At 36.6% G+C, this 18294-nt stretch overlaps 4 protein-coding genes across 8 annotated transcripts in view; 1 reads left to right on the forward strand and 3 right to left on the reverse strand.

Annotated features, from left to right (window-relative positions):
* The window catches only part of Slif (cationic amino acid transporter slimfast), a 6168-nt gene extending 1886 nt beyond the window's left edge, over positions 1 to 4282 (reverse strand). Inside the window, exons 1-7 of one of the 2 annotated variants that reach the window (XM_070654238.1) lie at positions 4148 to 4282; positions 2083 to 2340; positions 1809 to 1937; positions 1425 to 1685; positions 948 to 1231; positions 431 to 668; positions 28 to 130 (exon numbers count right to left, since the gene is read on the reverse strand). In XM_070654238.1, the coding sequence (XP_070510339.1) occupies positions 28 to 130; positions 431 to 668; positions 948 to 1231; positions 1425 to 1685; positions 1809 to 1937; positions 2083 to 2314 (1247 nt within the window). In that variant the 5' untranslated portion in view covers positions 2315 to 2340; positions 4148 to 4282. Of the gene's footprint in view, positions 1 to 27; positions 131 to 430; positions 669 to 947; positions 1232 to 1424; positions 1686 to 1808; positions 1938 to 2068; positions 2341 to 4147 lie in introns of those variants that run through there. The other variant, XM_070654239.1, reaches the window with a different exon arrangement.
* A 319-nt stretch (positions 4283 to 4601) lies between these two features.
* Positions 4602 to 7575, reverse strand: Ssl1 (general transcription factor IIH subunit 2 Ssl1). Its single transcript, XM_070654244.1, has 8 exons — positions 7377 to 7575; positions 7144 to 7226; positions 6799 to 7000; positions 6567 to 6695; positions 6314 to 6487; positions 5883 to 6139; positions 5529 to 5778; positions 4602 to 5256 (listed from the first exon to the last, which is right to left on the reverse strand). The coding sequence occupies exons 2-8, from the start codon at positions 7203 to 7205 to the stop codon at positions 5125 to 5127; spliced, it is 1206 nt and encodes a 401-aa protein (XP_070510345.1). The 5' UTR covers positions 7206 to 7226; positions 7377 to 7575; the 3' UTR covers positions 4602 to 5124.
* A 153-nt stretch (positions 7576 to 7728) lies between these two features.
* Positions 7729 to 15108, forward strand: Chro (chromodomain-containing protein chromator). Of its 3 annotated transcripts, none has more exons than XM_070654226.1 (10): positions 7729 to 7886; positions 8997 to 9081; positions 9298 to 9440; positions 9534 to 9774; positions 9870 to 10045; positions 10132 to 10271; positions 10374 to 10586; positions 10691 to 10773; positions 10904 to 13399; positions 13858 to 15108. In XM_070654226.1, the coding sequence occupies exons 2-10, from the start codon at positions 9027 to 9029 to the stop codon at positions 13953 to 13955; spliced, it is 3645 nt and encodes a 1214-aa protein (XP_070510327.1). In that variant the 5' UTR covers positions 7729 to 7886; positions 8997 to 9026; the 3' UTR covers positions 13956 to 15108. The 3 variants fall into 3 exon arrangements, with proteins under 3 accessions (XP_070510327.1, XP_070510329.1, XP_070510328.1); XM_070654228.1 differs by lacking the exon at positions 7729 to 7886 and adding an exon at positions 8185 to 8328; XM_070654227.1 differs by lacking the exon at positions 7729 to 7886 and adding an exon at positions 8370 to 8520.
* On the reverse strand, positions 14482 to 18204 carry LOC139101231 (tRNA (cytosine(72)-C(5))-methyltransferase NSUN6-like). Of its 2 annotated transcripts, none has more exons than XM_070654242.1 (7): positions 17911 to 18204; positions 17545 to 17667; positions 17270 to 17465; positions 17014 to 17176; positions 16717 to 16927; positions 16322 to 16609; positions 14482 to 16226 (listed from the first exon to the last, which is right to left on the reverse strand). In XM_070654242.1, exons 1-7 carry the CDS (start codon positions 18028 to 18030, stop codon positions 15954 to 15956), a joined length of 1374 nt encoding a protein of 457 aa, XP_070510343.1. In that variant the 5' UTR covers positions 18031 to 18204; the 3' UTR covers positions 14482 to 15953. The 2 variants fall into 2 exon arrangements, with proteins under 2 accessions (XP_070510343.1, XP_070510344.1); XM_070654243.1 differs by having other exon boundaries at positions 17545 to 17701; positions 17911 to 18032.
* Positions 18205 to 18294: the final 90 nt, after the last annotated feature.

Genomic DNA, 18294 nt, shown 5'->3' on the forward strand with positions numbered 1-18294 from the left:
TTTGAAAGAAGTCTATGACGGAATTACCTCAATATCAAGACGCATATCGCTACTATCGTATACGCGAGTAGAGTTCCGATGGACATCATATCGATTAACTGCTGCAGATTGAAAATAAGTGTCATGAAACCTGAAACATGAAACGAATAAGTAAATTAATTACGTTCAAAGTAATGAAGTACTATTAATAAATACTTATAAATGGTTGTTTTATATGTATGTGTACGAATCGTGTTTAATGCATGTCTTAATTGGCGACATGCCTCATGTGTATATATGTATATATAAATAATTAAGTTTAGAATATAAAAATAAATTTGATTCTTAATGCTTTATAAAACTGATTTAAAAAAATATGGAATTTTTTAGTATCCCGGAAATACTCTTTTGATACACAGATGATATACGTATATACTATACGTTTACGTACCGATAAGTAAACCAGATAGCACTGTACCATAAATAGGCGTCATAGTTTTAGGATGTACTCTGGAAAGAGTTTTGAATATTACGCCGTCGCTAGCCATGGCGTATAAGACACGCGGTAAGGGAAACATCGCGCCCAAGAGGCTGGTGCAGAGAGCAAATATCGCGCCCACGTTGACGATCCATTTAATGATAGGCCAGCCGATCACGTCGAACGCATGCGGAAAAGGCGCGTCTGCGCTCTGAAAAAAAAAGAAAAAAATTCTTATTTGAAATCTTTCATTAATCTTTGATTCTTATCCATCCTGATAAATAACTTAAATTAATTTTTCTCTAAAAATTAATTCTTGAGAATCCTCCAGATAGCCAAGACTAGTCGAAGGCGCGCAACGTGAACATGTGACATTCATATTATGTTAGGAAATATCGGGCTGAATTTTGAAGATGGTTTTAAATTTTAACAATTATCGTGCAATGTGCAGGCTCGAAGCGTTAACGAGCAACAACGTAAAGGGTCTCACCTGAGCGTAATAAGGTATCATCATCGTTAAAACTGTTGAAACCCCGAAGTACGATAAGAATATAATAATTAAAGACAAGACGACCGCTAGAGGAATGTGGCGTTGAGGATTCTTGGCTTCCTCGCCAGTAGTAGCGACCGCGTCAAATCCGACGAATCCGTAAAAACACTTGGCCGCTCCTATCATTACTCCGTTTACGCCGAACGGCATGAATCCACCAGCTCCTCCGTGTTTCACGGAGTCTGGAATGTCTTGGGGCGTGATCGACCAATTTGCCGGATCCGCTATAAGCGTATTCGACAATTTCAATCAACGATTTCGTCAAGGTTCGCAAGGTTTGGTTACATCTTGGGAATAGCTATCTCCTTTTTAAACGCTCGTTGTCGTTTCTCTCGTTTAATCTAAAACTTATCTATCAAGTTTACCTAAAAGTTGGAACAGCCTCGAGCTTTTTATACAATCTCGTACGCAACTTACCTTTGATTGAGCCTGCAACGATGACAATTGCGATGGTCGCCAAGTTTATGATGGTAAAGACGTTATTTAACATGGAAGATTCTTTTACTCCGACGCATAATAGTATCACTAATAACATGACCATCGCAAAAGCGAAAAAGTCGGGATACTCCGACAGGAATGAAACGTTGATAGGCATAACGGAGCGTAGAGCGTTACCCATGACGTTTCCTATCAAGGCATCGATATAATTGCTTAAACCTCGAGCGACGCTCGCTGTACCTGTAAAATCATCATAAATTATCTAATATACTTTAATTTTTTAGTATTGTATATTGCATAACTTTAAATTGGCCTAGCTCTTTTTTTCTCGCTTTTCTTTTAGCTCTAGCACCGCGTACTTACCAATTACATATTCCAAAATTAAGTTCCATCCTATGACAAAAGCGATAAACTCTCCTACCGTCACATAACTGTAAACATACGCCGAACCGGCTTTCGGCACTCTTGATGCGAATTCCGCGTAACACATGCCTACAAATAAAAACATGAGACAGATAAATCAACGTTATAAATTAAATATTAATTACTAGATTTACTTTAGACCAGCTTTAAATTATTTTCCGGATTAGAGCATGTATACCAGTCTCAATTTTAGAACATACATGTAGTATTTTACCCGCGAAAGCTGAGGCGATGGCGGCTATGAGGAAAGAGATGCAAACAGCGGGTCCAGCCGTCTCTTTGGCAACACTTCCAGCAAGAACGTAAACGCCTAAGCCGAGAGTCGCTCCCACACCTAGGGCAGTCAGGTCGAACAGTCCGAGGACCCGGGCCAATCGTTCCTCTTTCGCATCTTCTTTTTCTAGTACGCGCCTTCGGGACAACGCTCTCCACAAGCGGCTCGTCATACCGCGATCGGCTCGCCGTTTCAAAGCTAAACATAAATGTCAATTATATACTAGGTGTTTAACGCACGTTGTACGCTGAAAGACAGATATGGCGACGGTAGCTAGCGAACGTGACTTTATTATAGCGTCATCCGCGTCAAATTTCATATATACCGCGCCGGCCGGTTTGCCGATGACTGATTTCTCCCCGTTCTCTAGGATTACGTACGCTAGCTGCTGTCGCCGCAGAAAACGCAATATCTGCCCTTCGGTGTACAATATAATTAAATATTATAAAATGTGTATAAATATACATATATAAATTTTGCGAAGACTAAACCTTATTCGTATATTAAATTTAACTATGTACTTGTGACGCTCGTTCTTTTTGCGACGCGGAAAAAGGATCTTATCTTTTGATAATCCGTAAATACTGCAAAACGTAGCCTTACACAATCGTTATATGACTGAGTCATTATCAGCTTTCAAGCTCAGACGTTCGGATTGTAAAAATGCTTGGTAAAAGATTACAAATGTTTATTAAGAATCGGTATTCTTAATTCAACGCCATATAAAGTATAAAATTATACCTTACGCAACGTACTCTTACTGGACTTTACAACTTCAGCATTTACTGGACGATAAAACATATACTATATAGTAATAAAATAGGTCATTTGCTATTATAGTAATGCGCACGCACACAAGTACAAGCGAATTGAATTTGCGCAAGTATACTGAAACGTTTTTCCTCCTTTATGTCATCACTTTTATCGCAGAAAAATCAAAGCTTGGACATAAAATCCCAACTGAATAAAATACGAAACGGTTTCGAAATTCTATCTGATTTATACCGATTAGAGAGACCGTCAACGTACGTACAAGGTATCTACCTGCATTCTTAACTAAAGTAACTCAAGAGTAATTATGCAACGTCGAACAGTGTTAGGTACAAGGTTTTAGCTTTTACTCCCGTTACTCGTTTATATATACAGATATATATAAAACGCGGCGTTCGCCTTGAATTTAAAAGCGTTCTGATCGAGAATTAGCAAATATTTACAAACGGCCTCTTACACTTGACTTCACATCAGGAATCACGCGTGACCGTATTACTTTACTACAATCATACACCCATGTTTAGAAGTCTAAGACCCGATTGTCCCAACTTTAGTTCCAACTATAAACTTTATCTGACTGATAATGTATGCCTTTTTATTCATTTGAAGAAAAAAAAAAGACAAATACGCGTTTACCTGATAAAATTATCAAAAAGTTGAAAACGTCAATCTTGAATACGCTAAACGCATTTAAAAAAGTAACAGCCCTGCTCTGTATCCTATATTTTTACATCCCAAATCATACTTGTCTACATAATTACGTCTCTCGTACTATACAAATGCAACACAAAAGATGAGAGAATAATTTTAAAACAAATAATAAAAATAAAAAAAAAAGCTACGTATGTAACTTTTTTTTATATTATTTGCGCACAAATTAAACAGGATTATTTTATACGGAATTATATTCCCAACAATTACCGGCGATAAGTATCGAGAATAATAACGTTCCTGGTTAATTTGCATCGTCATCTCTGTCCAACAAGGATATTCAATCCGCTACTATAATCTCGTTCCCTTTCAACTGGTTATACAATCCAACGTACGTTGAATCTTCGTGCATTGCATTCAATGCATTAGATTCAACGCAGCTATAGTGTGCTTGTATCATTAAAAATCAGATTATTCGAGTTTATTAATCGTATAATTTATCAAAGCTGCTAAACCAAAATTTAAAATATTTAATTCAAGCCTATAATTATATTGATATAACTAACTAAATAAATAAGCTTACCTTAGTTTGAAGGTATATATAAAATGAGAACATTAAATACGAGCACATATAATACTAAATTAGAATGAGCCGAAGTAAATAACAGTGTGAATTAAATTTCTGAAGCGTTAACCGCACTCGAGAAGAACCGATCGCTCCGACGAACCGCAAATTAATAACGTACTGTAATTTCGCGATGTCCGCTTTCCACCTGTCTTTGTAACAATAAGCTTCAATGTTCCCCCACTATACTATTGAAGTAGGACATTTACGTTGCGTTAAGAGCTATTGCGCTATGTTATCGCATACTTCTAGTCACTCGTCAAACACTCGTGCATTGCATTCTTTTACATATTATATATTATATATTCTATTATATTATATATTATAATATATATAATTATAATATATATTATACACATATATATACATATATAACATATACCTAAATAGGTATGTACAGTACACTAAAACATTTTGTTCAAAAAATATTTTTTATTATTTCTCATATAAAATGTTACTAAACTGATTATATATATATATGTATATATATATATATATAATTCGTATTATAAGTTACAAATTAATATGTTATCTCTTTTTTTGCCTTAAATTATTTACCTGAACTAAAATAAGTCTAACTTATCTAATTCAATTCCAATTCTAATGTGTAATAATTAATTTAATAGCTATTGCTTAATCTTATTGTTTGCATTATTCATAAAAACTGCCAATGCTGTAACAAAGTGCAACACAATTTTGAACTGTTAAACGGAGGTAAACGTTTCATGTAAAAATTTTTTTAACTTATCAAGTTTTAAAGCAATTAATATTTAAACAAACGACAAAATACCATAAACTGCAAAAATTGAATTACGTTATATTGCGTCGCAAATAATAAAATTACTATAAAATTAATTATTACGATATATTATGTAATACAAATTTGGTTGCTCTTTGGTAGTGTGTATGGCAGTAGTAATAAATAAATATTAATTTTAGGATCTATCTGTAGATTTTCTATACGTTTCAGGATTTATTGCACAACCAGGGCATGTGTGCAGTACGTCGTGTATAAATATTTCGCAATCTAAACAAAATGTTTGATTACATTTTCCGCAAATATATATCTGAAAATAAATACATATGATATTACTATTTAAAGCATTCAAACATTAGCTAAATGTTGGATTTTCTTTTCTGTAATTTAGAACTGCTTGATATTACTTCTTTGCAATACAATTACACAGCGTTTTGGCAGATTTGAAATATATGTTCGTATTTTATAACATTTATCGATAATCGTAAATTATCGATAAATATTCGTACAATTTAATATAGGCATGATAATTATTTAATAACATATTTTATTACTGAATTAGAGGAATGATATAGATGTTACCTTCTTATCCTTTTGAGTGAAAGCTTTTTGGCAACCAAAGCAAAAAGAATGATCGCTTTCGGGCGCAATTTCTTTAAAAGGATCAACTGGAAATAGATAATGATATGATCGCGCTAAATGTGGAGCAGATGCTAGAGTAAGACCACAAGCTCTACATTCCACAGGGAGCTCACAATGTTTACTGAGACATTGAGGACAGAGATAGCCAGTAGTCATGAGCTTAACCGTTTCATCGGAATCCTGTGCGTGACTGTGGAAAAAAAAAACACATACAAAAATTAAATTATCAAAATAGCTATTACAATAAAGTATAGCACTATAAAACAAATAATTTCGAATATTTCGAACACTTACCACATACACACTGTCATAGATGTATCTGGCGCGCTCGAATGTAAAGCATGATGAGGAAATCCCATTTTTACAAGCGCTGCATCTAATCGCATTGCAGCGGGCGGAGGATCTATATGTGCGTTTAATTGCTCTTTGTAGTGTTTATCATCGAGAGCAACGCTGTGTTCACCACCAGTAACATTTGCCATTCGCTTGCAAATGTATAATTCAGCGGCCAATCCTATTACACTACACCTAATACCGTCCGATTTCATATTCTACAAATAAATTTAAAATTAAAAAAGATGCCGTATTAAAAAAAAAAGAAACTCTGCACATGTCTGCATAATACACATACGCACGCATAAAAAAAGAGAAGAGAGTCAAAAGAAAATCGAAACGTACATTCATATACAAAAAAAAAAAAAAAAAAAAAAAAAGAAGAAGTTTACTCTTATTGTTTCGTTGAGGTCTCCAGGATCACATGTAGTCAAAGCTCCTATGATAACTAATATTTCTTTGCTGGCATGAGATGGCAATAATTTCAATAACTTTGTAGCTAATTCTAAAGAATTTTGTAGAGAAGGTTCACCACCCACTGCAGTTTGTTGCAATGTTTGCAACTCCTATAAAATAAATAATAAAAAATTGACATTACAATATAGGAAACATTCAAAATATGATTAGGTAATAAAAATTAATTACTTTAATATGCTTCTTTGAATTACCAGCCAGATCACTAATCTTCTCAGCTCTTTTATTTCTAGTTATAATTACACCTAATTGACTTATAGGATTTTGATAGAAAAACTCCTCAATAAAGTCTTCTAGAAGCTTGAAACAATTATTTAACAAATAATATGCATTATATATATTTCATACATTAGTAAATATGTGATATATATTTTTTTAAAGTAAGTGTATTCTTTTGTCATACCTTTAAAGAACATAAAAAACGAGTTGGCTTCAAATCTTGATTTGACATTGACTCAGAAGCATCCAAGATAATATAGAGATGTCTCATCATTCCTAATCTAGCACCTTGTTTTCTTTCCAACTGACGTTTTCTCTTAGCATTGTGAATAATGTCTGCAACTGAAGCTTCCAGTAAGCCATGGTCATCTTCCTTGATTGCTTCCCTAGATTCCAAGCAAATAATTGTACAACATAAATTGCTGTGTTGTTGAATCAGATACAAGACTTGTTTAACCGTTCAAGAATGCTAACAATATATCGAATGCATATAAGACAGACGCGTGAATAAGATAAACTTATATCTCACCATGTTTTCTCGTAACCAGTTTCCCAACGGTATTCCTTTTCCTCAGATTCGTCTTCTGCCATTGTTTGTTAAGGTAAAATAATCTACATGTAACGAAAAAAAATATCGTTAGAAAGTTACAAGGAGAAGAGTTACGAATATACATTTATTTTGTACGTATACATGCGTCAGATTTATCACTTTTAGAAATATGAAATCAAACGAGAGACGACGTAAAAAATTTTCAAAAGTACCTGGAAAAAAATTCAATATTTTACGTAGGTTACGTCGTGCAACTGCGCTGGATTGCCCGCGAAAATCCGGTGCTGGGCTCCGTTGCTGGTTACAACGGAATGAATTTTATTACCGCTGTGACAAGCGTATCTATTGGCTAATTACTCAAACGTGCTAATTGCTCTAAATGTTCCAACTCCAACTCGACTAAACTCGTCGACCGCAGGCAGTACAGAAAATGCAGACAGCGCAGGTAACGTAACGAGAAGCGCGAGAGGGTGTAGGATAGGCAAATCGGAACTTAGAGCATGCTGGGTAAATGCACGCTGTTACACGATCGCGATAGGCTGGATTCGCGAAGAGACGAGGGGAAGGAGAAGGCTGCAGTCGGCCAGGACGACGGGCGGCCGCCATGGCGCCACTGTCGGCCGACGCGGTCGCTCACGGTCGCTGTTTTCGTTCTGTCTCGTGCGACGACCAGCAATTTTCCAAGCTGAGGAGAATCGAGCCACTTGCCGGTTTCCTTCACTGTAAGTAAGCGTCGTCAGTCCACCCTCGCGAGTGTAACGTTAATCGCGCCCGCGCCTTGCCACGGTGTGTTCAGAAAGCGTTCACGTAAAGACAGGAAGTGAGTAGCTCTTAGGAAAGTAACGGCGACGAGAGCCATCTTTGACGAGCATCGGCTTGCCCGCAAGAGGCAGAGAAAACGTCGTGCAGCCCGAGAGTTCGGCGTTGACCACGACACCACCGCGACGGCGGTACCGGTCGCGTTCGCGACGACCGCGCCGACGGTCACGGGTGCCGAGACGCGGTTAGAATAATTACGACGTCAGGGACGACAACGTCGACAACGTCGATGACGACGATAAGAAGTACGGCGCCCATGTGCGGCCGGCGATAGTACCGGCACGCCGGTCTCCGGTCTCGAAATTCGTTCGAGATACTTTTTCTCTAGATCGTCTACGGCACAAGGTAGGGCTATCGCGCGCGTGGCGATTCCGGCGAGTCGTGGCGGGAATGCGAGTGTCCTCTCGTTCGTTTCGCACAATTCACGTCCGAGTGTCTGGTCTCGTTTACAATTCTCGCATCGGTCTTGCCCGCCCGATTTCTTTTTTCGACGCTCTGTTACTTGGCGGGGACGGCACGTAGCTTCGATATCGCGAGGTAATAGCTCTTAAATCGTAATCCAGCTAGTATGGATAAATTTTATACGTACAGCCGTGCACGGCACGATGTTCGCGCGCGTGCGTGAACGAGGGAGAAAGAGAGATTGTGAGACCGTCGCGTGCGTTACAAATCGGTATAATATCGAATGGAACACAGTTATTTCTTTCAAAAGAAGAAGGAAAAAACGAGGACTGTAACAAAAATATATTCGATTGCGATCACCGGCATGGACTCTGTTGCTTTTATTTTTTTTTTTATTTTTTGTTGCGCGAAACATGGTCTTCTCTTCTAACCGATTATTCCGCGTGAGAGAAGCTTGTCTTCCCTAACTTTTTTTTGTTCTCCTCCTCCTCCTCCTCCTCGTCCTCCTCTTCTCTCTCTTTCTTTCTCTTTTTCTCGCGTTATGTCCTGATAAGTTTCTTATGATTTCTTGCGATTTCTACTAATTAATAAAACTGTTATTTAATTTTCAGAAAAGAAATTGCGTGACGAACGCATACAGAATGGAGGGAGACGATGGCCCTTCAGCCATCAGTAATAAACCCACTGTCATCAAAGGTAGTGATTGTGTCTACTCATTTATATATATATTATTGTCTTGCTCGAAAAATAATTAACTTAATTTTAATTACAATTAAAAAGTTGACGCAAAATTTTTACAAAAAGTAGCTTATGTAATATAGTTATTTATAAGTAAATGTACACTTTTTTTATGCATGTGTGTGTCTGTTTTTCTCATTTTATCTAATTGTTTTCATTTATTTCTTTTATTAGCTGCGCAAGAAGAAATAGGACGGTTAGATGTATTGGTATGTGGACAGTGCCATTCTGTCTTTCATTTCATTGAGGAGTTTCAAGAACATCGTACAAAAGAAGGTGCTTGTTCCAAAGCATCACATTTTCGTGAAACCAATGATGTATGTATATTATAATTTTTCGCGCATGACCACTAAGACGGGATTGTATTATTTTGTAAGAAATCATTGTGAGCCTTTGCTTTATATTTGTAGAATGGACAAAAAGCACAAGTATGGGCATTTTTATTGTGGAAAGATACTCAAGCTCAACCAGAAGCTTCAGACAAAGATACATCTAGTGCTTGGAAGTTATATCAAAAATGGTGCAAAATGGATACACACGTAAGGGACTCATGGATCACAGCAGGAAAAACTATACAAACTTTTACAAAAATTAGTAGTGCAAAGATGCAGGATACTCCAATACAAATTCAGTCAAATGTTAATGTCGAAGGTAATTGTCTCTTCAAAAATTAAAATTCTGTATAAAAAATAGAAAATATTGTTTTATTAAAATATAACATTATTTATATTGTTACTGCTTCACAGGTGGCAAACCGATAATAGTTCGTAAAGTTGTCAGAAACGGGCAGCCAGAGGAAATGGGCGAAGCTAAGAAAGATGCTATAAAATCGGCAGAAACAAAAGTGCAAAAGAGTGAACCTATGCAAATCGAAGTCGAGAAAAAAGAAAAGTCAAGATTGAAACCATCAGTCAAGCCGAAGGTATTTGACATTATTTGATATTTTTTGCACCTTTAATTAAACTTTTTTTAGTGTAATTTTTTACACTGATTTTAATATTTCTGCAGCATAAATCTGGCAAGACAGCTACAGAAGAAGACACTGAGTTGAGCAGTGAAGAGTATATTGTTGATAAAATTTTAGCCAAGCGCTTTAATCCGAAAAAAAGATGTTCAGAATATTTAATTAAATGGGAAGGCTATTCAACGTTAGTATATGTTCCAATAATTACACATCTATCTGTCTCCCCCTTCCCTCTTTTTTCTAAAAAAACTAGTAACATATTTTTTAACATTTAATATTTATTTAGTGAGAGCAACACATGGGAGTCTGCAGAGGCTGTAGCAACTTGCAAAAGTGCATTGGAAGAGTTTCAACGGAATCTTGCTAAGCAAAAAGAGCTTAAAGCAGCACAACAACAAGCCAACACGAGAGTAGTCGGACGTGCGAGTTTGCCTGTGCAAAAATCAATAATAAAAACTGAAGTTAGTAAGCCTGGACCTAGCACAGCCGCTCAAGCGGGGTAAGCAAACTTTTCTTTTAAAAATATTTAAGAAATATGACAATATAATTTTATTTTATTGTATTTACGCAATTAAATTTTATTTTATTGTTGCATACACGTAGACGTCCGATGCGATCTAGCAAATCAAAAGCGATGGATCAAGTGAAGCAGTGGTGTGGCTCAATGAAAGATGAAGATAACGAACGTATGTATTTATCTGTTTGAGTAATTCGTATACATTAAGGCATATTGCAATAAATTAATATATTTAATATTACTGCAACTACAATGCACTCTTTCAACTAATTAGTTTACATGTGGTATTGTTCATGCAGTTTTAGGTAAGAGAAGAATTGACGATTCGGAAAGTGATTCAGAGGAAGGAGTAACTAATGCCGCAAAAAGAATGAAAGGTGACACGGGCAGTGACGACGAATGGACTGGAGAATCTGAAGACGAAAGATTAATAGGCCGTAGCGACGTCATTCAACGTGCGTTCAATCGCGCTAACGCGCAATCTGCCGAATCCAGCAAATCCTCGATTTCGTCTACTGATTTGGCAACGTCATTAGGACTACAATCTCCAGACGGCACGAAATCTAGCACAGCGCCTGTTTTAGTAGCCAGCGCTAAGGGAGTTGTTAAAGTAGACCCCAAGCAAATGCCAAACTTGGCTTCTGGTCTGTACGTTATGTCGCGAAAAGATGGTATCATCAAGTTAAATTCATCCCCCAGTGGAAAACTGGCGGTTAAAGGATCTCCAACGACGCAGAACGTTGTTATGGTTCAAAATCGAGATAATACGAATGTAGTGAGAAAACAGGTAATCGCGACGTCGCAGTCTAATTCGATGACTCCTGTGAAAGTTGTTTCGAAGATAGACGGCAACCAAGTTGTAACGCAGATGAAGGTGGTCACTTCTAAAGCCGTCACACCGAAAATAGGTAGCGCGCAAAAGAATGAGCCTATAAAAATACAACCGAAGCCAGATCCGTCGCAATTGCAACAGATACACGTTGTCACCGCGGTACCGGCACCAATAACTCTGCAACCAAGAATAACTACAGGCATAAGACCTGCGCCTGTTACACCTCAACGGACGGTAGACGGCCGTCCTTTGCTACCTAGACCAGCGTTGCGCCCAACAGCAGCAACGAGCGTTTTGGGTACTATTCGTTCGCCAGTTCGAGCACCAACTCCGAAACAGATTCAGACTCAAATAACGCCTCGCCCGGTGTTGCAAAAGCGTACGACAACGGTTGTAAGTGCGCAGCAAGCGGTTTCGCCGGTCGCTACCGGAACAGTCACACAAATTCGACCGAGGTTCACAGTGCTCGCGACCTCTCCGCAATCCAAGCAAACGATTAAAACTGGCACCAGTCCAGTACAACAGCAGCAGTCGCAACAGCAACAAGCAAAATCGTCTCCAAAAACAACAGTGAGTAAGCCTCAATCTTTATTAACTTCACAACAAAAATTATTAATGGCAAAAAGAAAGGCTCAAGAGGCAGCAGGTATAGTTAAGCCAGGTAGCCGTGGGCTTTTGGCAAGTGCTCGTACCGTTGCGGGACGAACCAAGACAAAAGTAAGTACCGAAGCGTCTTCGGTGACATCTCAGGTAGGATCGAGACCTTTGAAAGAAAGCAAATTAGCGGAAGGTGACGGACTTCACATGGAATTTCACGAAGTTGGCTCAGAAGAAAGCAGTAGCGAAGGCGAGTCTGATCTTCCCCCTCCTCCTGACCCGGACGTCGTTATGGCTCCAGAACCGGACAGTCCACCACGTCCGTTCACGTTGTGTCCTCTTACGGGACGTATAATCGGTCCGGACGGCGAACCAATCGAGCAGCCGAACGAATCCGAATCCGTCGAAGCAACGGCAAACTCGACTGTAGCGAGAACAACTACGTCCGAAACAGTCGTAGCAGCTGAGCCTACAACTGTTGTCGCTAACAACGTTAATACGAGTGCTGTTACCAGCACCGCCACCACCACCATTGCCAGCCTCGCGACTGTCGCCGTCGCAGTCACTGAAGCTGCTACTGCCAGCATTAACACCGCTACAACGACAACTAGTACCGCTACTGCTGCGGAGTTGGTTTTACCCTCTCTTGACTCGCTAACCGAAAGCGGCGGCATCATGAGGGTCGAAATGAGTCCTGGTGGAACGACCGGTACTATTGTACAAGCCAGTGAAACGACACAAATTAATCTGTCAAACGTGACGATACCTGCGCCGGATTTACCTTGTCTAGACGACAGCACTTCCACAACTGCCGCTACTCCCGTGTCCACAGCACCTTCTGAAACAGTCACTCCTACCGAGACGCCCATCATTGCTACGGGTTTGTCGACAGGTTCGGTGACTTCTACATCCGTTACTATGTCGTCGACAGACAAGAATGAAGAAAAATTGTCTGAGGAGAAAAAAACGATAGACGACGCATCTAATTTGGTTACTATAGCCGAGCACGGCGTGGTTTATCAAGTAGCTGGCCAGGCGGAAGACGGACAGACCCTCCTCGTGACACAAGGTGCCGATGGCGAACAGCAGTGCGTCTACGTTACCACCGAGCCGCAAGGAGATGACGGCTCGGTCCTGACGTTGGATCACGCGGTTGCCGAGGCCGTAGCGCAGCTGATTCCCGATCAAGTTAATCTCGCGCCTCAGTTTTACGTGAAAGAAGATGGAGCAGAACCGACTGAAAATTCTATGGTCATGTCTATAATGGATAACGCAAACGCGACCGATGTGACTGGGACTCAAGAAGACAACGACGGACAAGCGCAAGTTATAGCTCAAGTGGTACAAGCTGAGGAACCCACTCCAGGTAATCCAATACTCTGTTTTAATTTCTTTCAGTAACCTAAAATTCTTTCTACTTCTTTCAGTAATACAACTTAAAGATTTTTTAATTATTTTTTCCAATACTCGGCGTGAAATACAAACGACAGACAAGATAAGCTGTAAAATACTACAAAATCAAAGCGTATGAAGAATGCAATATCGTAGAATAAAATAATCTGACATTTACAAGTCCAAAGCCGATTCAAAATTCAATGAAATTAATTTCAGGAACAAAGCATTTTCGCTTAATGAATAAATGTTAATATAAACAATTATCTTTACATTTTGTCTAGGAATTTATTACAAAATTTTAGCACGTACTTATACTCGTTCTATGTACGGTAGTACATGTATATCTAACGTAATCTTTCTTGAATGAAATGATTAAAATACGATTTTATGTATAAAAGACACGAAATGATTTTTTCTGCTTCGTTTCAGGAGGAACAAGAAGAGTGGTACTTTTGTTACCGGACGGTAATTTAATGATGACTGAAGTGGATGAGGAACAATACGCTGCTCTGGAACTCGATAAGTGAAAACAGATGTCTTACGCATATGTTAATGAAATACCTTGGAAATGCATCGAGTTGCACGTTACACGCATATTGTACGGTTAAAGCGTAACCGTAAATGGTGGGTATATAGATATATATATATGTACATATATATATATATACATATATATATACATATATATGTATATGTATATATAAACGTTTACCTCGTACAATTGCATGTCGATGACATCTTAATATTCAGTAATTAGAGTAGATATTGCAAGATGGACGAGTGTAGAGAGAAAGAGAAAAAGAGAGAGTGTGTGCGCGTGCAAGTATACTGTAAAAAAAAAAAAAATAAAATTAGCACACCAACCTAACCAAGAGAAATCTAAACTTTAGATTAAACGTAAATGAAAATGTATTTATACACATTTACGTATACATGTGTGTTTATATGTATATTATGTGCGTGCACGTGTACGTATGTGCTGCCCGTACACACACATTATGTATGTATAAATGTCTCGGTGTAAAACCAATTTGCAGCATCTTCGTTCTTATGTTGGAAAAAAAAAAAAAAAAAATCTTTTACAATATTGGATAGCACAGGATTACGCGAAATAAAAATAAAATAGAACTTTTAACGCAGTGATAATACGGTACATGTGACGAAATAAACATTGTATTTGTAGGATAGTAAAGTATAATATGGGGTTTTATATTTTCCGATCAATAATAAGCTTCGGTAAAAAAGAAAATCTTATTCCATGGGACACACACACACAAAGTCCAAGGTGATGATTACCACCGTAAATCGTTATGTCCGACATTTATAAATTGAATCTACCTAATTAAGGTATAAAACGTATAAAAGGTAATGCTGTAATATTGACATCTTTTTTTTCTTTTTTTTTTTATCTTAAAGTTACATGTATGGATGAAATAAAGTTCTTTTATGAATTACGCTGTCTAATAATTATGTATAATCGTTATACAATCGTAACGTATATTTTATAACGAATTTGATTGGATTCATTAATATACTGATACACAGACTAGTCCGTTTAAAAACATAATATAAACACTTTAATTGATAAAAAATTAATGCGACTACAGAAAATTAATATTCTTGAGCGCAATAAATTCTTTCGGAGTAGCATCTTATTGAAAGAAAAAAAAAAAAACGAAAGAGCAAGGGAGGAGAGAGAAAGAGAATTGAATTAATCGACAATGGTTACGTTTAACAGAAGTGTTACGTTACAGCTAATTTATAAATCGTAAATTTAATTGATGTAGTACACTTTTAATTTTGGGTTAATCTAAAAACATGTTAATGGGATTCATAATTTTTACAACAGTAAAAGCTATAAAGCAACTTCTACTGAACGCGGTTATTCTATGGGTTTATTTTTGTTCATCAATTTGCATGTGACAGTAATAATAAATATACGTAATTATAAAAATGTATAAATTAATGCCAACTTAACCAATTTTACTATCACATTGGACTATGTGTGCTTATTTATTGAATAAATAAGTGCACTCTTAAAAAAAAACACTTATAATTTCTGAACGTATAAAATTTAAAATACAATGTTGTTGAACCAAGTATCATTTTCCGTTGTATTATTAAACCTGTTCCTAGTTAAAAAAAAAAATTAGTTGCAAATAATCATAAGATGTACAAATAATGGTATTATGACGCTGTAATGCATGAAATAATCGATGAAAAATTTAACCCCAACGTACTATTTATATGACATATATTGTGAAATAAATAATTTTGATTCTCTTACGTGAATTCTATTAGCAATTCCTGCAAATCCAGTTATCAAAAATATCTACAACTGTCATAACAAATTTTCGTATCAGATATTTTAAAGAATCCATTATTCGCTCAAAATTAAAAAAAAAATATATATAATATATATTAGGAAGAATAAGTATTATAAATTTAAATTAAATAAAAAAAAAAACCTATTAAAGTAACAAAGTATAACGGTGGTACAATACAATATTCACATGAATCTCATTTCAGGAACATTTTGTCAAGCACGCGATAAAAAATCCAACGGAATCACTTTCAGGACCAAATCTACACACTTTTTTCGCATTCTCGTCTGTTAAACCATCTATAGCATATCCTCTGGTCCCATATTTGTCCGTTTTTATTTGATCTTTAACAGATTCTAATTTCAGCTCCGGAAATTTCTTCAATGCCCAGGCGATAATTCCTTCGTTTTCTGCTATTGTAACAGTACATGTACTATAAACCAACGTTCCTTTTGGTTTCAACAGTCGAATAGCCTATATAATAATATTCGTTCTGTTAAAGCTTGATTCGTATATGTATTATACACTTCATATATAAAAGTTGTGTATGAAAAGTAATTTCTACTTACGGTAGAAAAAAGACTTCGCTGCAAAGGAATGTAAGAGTGAAGTTGTACCGACGTGATTGTATTATACAATTGTGGCCTTTGACCTAATGCACTGCATGGAGTATCCAAGAGAATACGATCGAAATAATTTTCTTCAAACGGTGGTCCGTCAATACAAATAGAACTATGCTTTTCTTCGATCACAGCTTTTGTGGCATCGTAACAAAATATTTTTATATTTTTGTCGTTACACTTTTCTTTAAACCGCACAACTTTACCTGGATTTTTCTCTAAAGCTATTATTGTACCCTGAAAATTATATCGTAGGTGTTAACTTTTTTCTTTTTCTTTCTTTATCTAAAGAAAATAAAATGCGAATTTATTTAAATTTAAAATCACAAAAAAGAAACGTTTACCTGTCCTTTCATAAGTAGCGAAATATGTGTAGTTTTGTTACCAGGAGCAGCACACATGTCTAGAATTGTTTCGCCTGGTTGAGGATTTAAAACTAGGCTGCACACAATCGACGGTAAGTTTTGCAGTAAGGCATGTGGTCTCAAAGATTCGTTATTTACATTTAATTGCGGAATTCGTGAAATAACGTCAGTCATAATTATCGCAACGCCACTAAAAAATAATTTTGCTTGTAAGAGATATAGTTCATAAATAAATAAATATCTCTTAAAACTTTAATATTAGAAATTGTTCCATACCGTGGACTTGTCGCGGCTTTGCAGAATAATTGTTTCCTCGTTTGTTGAAGACTGCCATTGCCCAGATACACTTTATTGCTATTTGCATACGATTTAATCAAACCTTTTTTGCATTGGCCAGTAATATCAGCAAATACACTAACTTTAGTATTAACAGTTAAACCTGCATTAACAAGTATGACAAATTTAATTGCAAATATAAAATTACTTGTGGATAATTATATACAGGGTGTACGACACCTTACAAAGATCTTACCATTTGGCATTCCAATAACACCAGGAGCATAAACATGAGATCCTCTTAGTACAGCTGCCCCACATGCAGCGTCGACAATAATTTCATTTGGATATCTCTTCAAATCGAGAGATACATCTGAATCCCAATTGTTGACTGCAATTATTCCTTTTGGTAGATCAGGTAAAAAGTGAATAGATGGATTTGGTTTGTCATCCTAACACGTAACGCATACATCACGGTGAGTAATTACCAGCGAGAAAAAAAAATATATTGTCTTTATTCTTTAAACATACCTGCCTCAGTGCTTCGTACAAATTGTCTAGATCATTTGTGTAGTCGTCTGTAAAACGATCTAATCTGTAAATGCTCTTCTCGGGCGTTGTGCACATCCATTTGCAAAGATCCTTGATTTTTTCCTACAATTGTTTTTTTTTTGTGAAACAATCGACCCTAAGGGTAGATTGTTTCAATTTCTAAGTAACTTTACCTAACTGATAATAATATTATGTGCCTTTATTTAATTAAAAAACAAATTTAAAAATTGGAGCTTTATTTAATTAGAAAAAAATAAAAAAATTGGAGCAAGAATTAAGTTGGAGCAATTGGCCCTTAATGTTGTATGTCGTATGAATGAGCAGCAAATTTACAAAAATTCTTACCTCAATTTCAGATTGTTGTAAATATTCACCATTAATTATCACTTTGCTCAAGTCTGCTATCAATTCATCGTGTATCACAGATTTATATTTAAAAGGCGTTTGTGGCAAATCGTGTAACATCTCTCCTCCTTTTTCTTTTTATTTATCACAAAATATTAACCGCAAAATTTTTATGCGATTAGTTTTAATTAGCTATTTATATTTGAAGCAATCTGGAGTAATAGTAATACCTTTCAGCTTCTGCTGGCCGGTCGTAAACTATAGTAAAGTAACAAGTTACGAATGATCGCAATGAAAAATCCCTAGTCAGATTATACGTTTCTCTCGAAACGTATACGTTTTTCACTGAATCAGATTCGTAATATGTATTTCAGGTGCAAAAAA

Source organism: Cardiocondyla obscurior, linkage group LG03 (assembly GCF_019399895.1).
Source record: "Cardiocondyla obscurior isolate alpha-2009 linkage group LG03, Cobs3.1, whole genome shotgun sequence".
In the NCBI taxonomy this organism is placed as follows: domain Eukaryota; kingdom Metazoa; phylum Arthropoda; class Insecta; order Hymenoptera; family Formicidae; genus Cardiocondyla; species Cardiocondyla obscurior.

Excerpts from the sequence above, each read along its gene's own strand:
- Chro (XM_070654226.1), top strand. The coding sequence starts at position 9,027 with ATGGAGGGAGACGATGGCCCTTCAGCCATCAGTAATAAACCCACTGTC. Across the intron at positions 10,587-10,690 it reads AGCACAGCCGCTCAAGCGGG|ACGTCCGATGCGATCTAGCA; the intron begins GTAAGCAAACTT and ends GCATACACGTAG. Across the intron at positions 13,400-13,857 it reads AGCTGAGGAACCCACTCCAG|GAGGAACAAGAAGAGTGGTA; the intron begins GTAATCCAATAC and ends GCTTCGTTTCAG.
- LOC139101231 (XM_070654242.1), bottom strand. The coding sequence starts at position 18,030 with ATGTTACACGATTTGCCACAAACGCCTTTTAAATATAAATCTGTGATA. Across the intron at positions 16,928-17,013 it reads AAAGCCGCGACAAGTCCACG|TGGCGTTGCGATAATTATGA; the intron begins GTATGGAACAAT and ends ATTATTTTTTAG. Across the intron at positions 16,610-16,716 it reads CGCTACTTATGAAAGGACAG|GGTACAATAATAGCTTTAGA; the intron begins GTAAACGTTTCT and ends TATAATTTTCAG.
- Ssl1 (XM_070654244.1), bottom strand. The coding sequence starts at position 7,205 with ATGGCAGAAGACGAATCTGAGGAAAAGGAATACCGTTGGGAAACTGGT. Across the intron at positions 7,001-7,143 it reads ACTGGTTACGAGAAAACATG|GGAAGCAATCAAGGAAGATG; the intron begins GTGAGATATAAG and ends CTTGGAATCTAG. Across the intron at positions 5,779-5,882 it reads TCTATGACAGTGTGTATGTG|TCACGCACAGGATTCCGATG; the intron begins GTAAGTGTTCGA and ends TTTTTTCCACAG.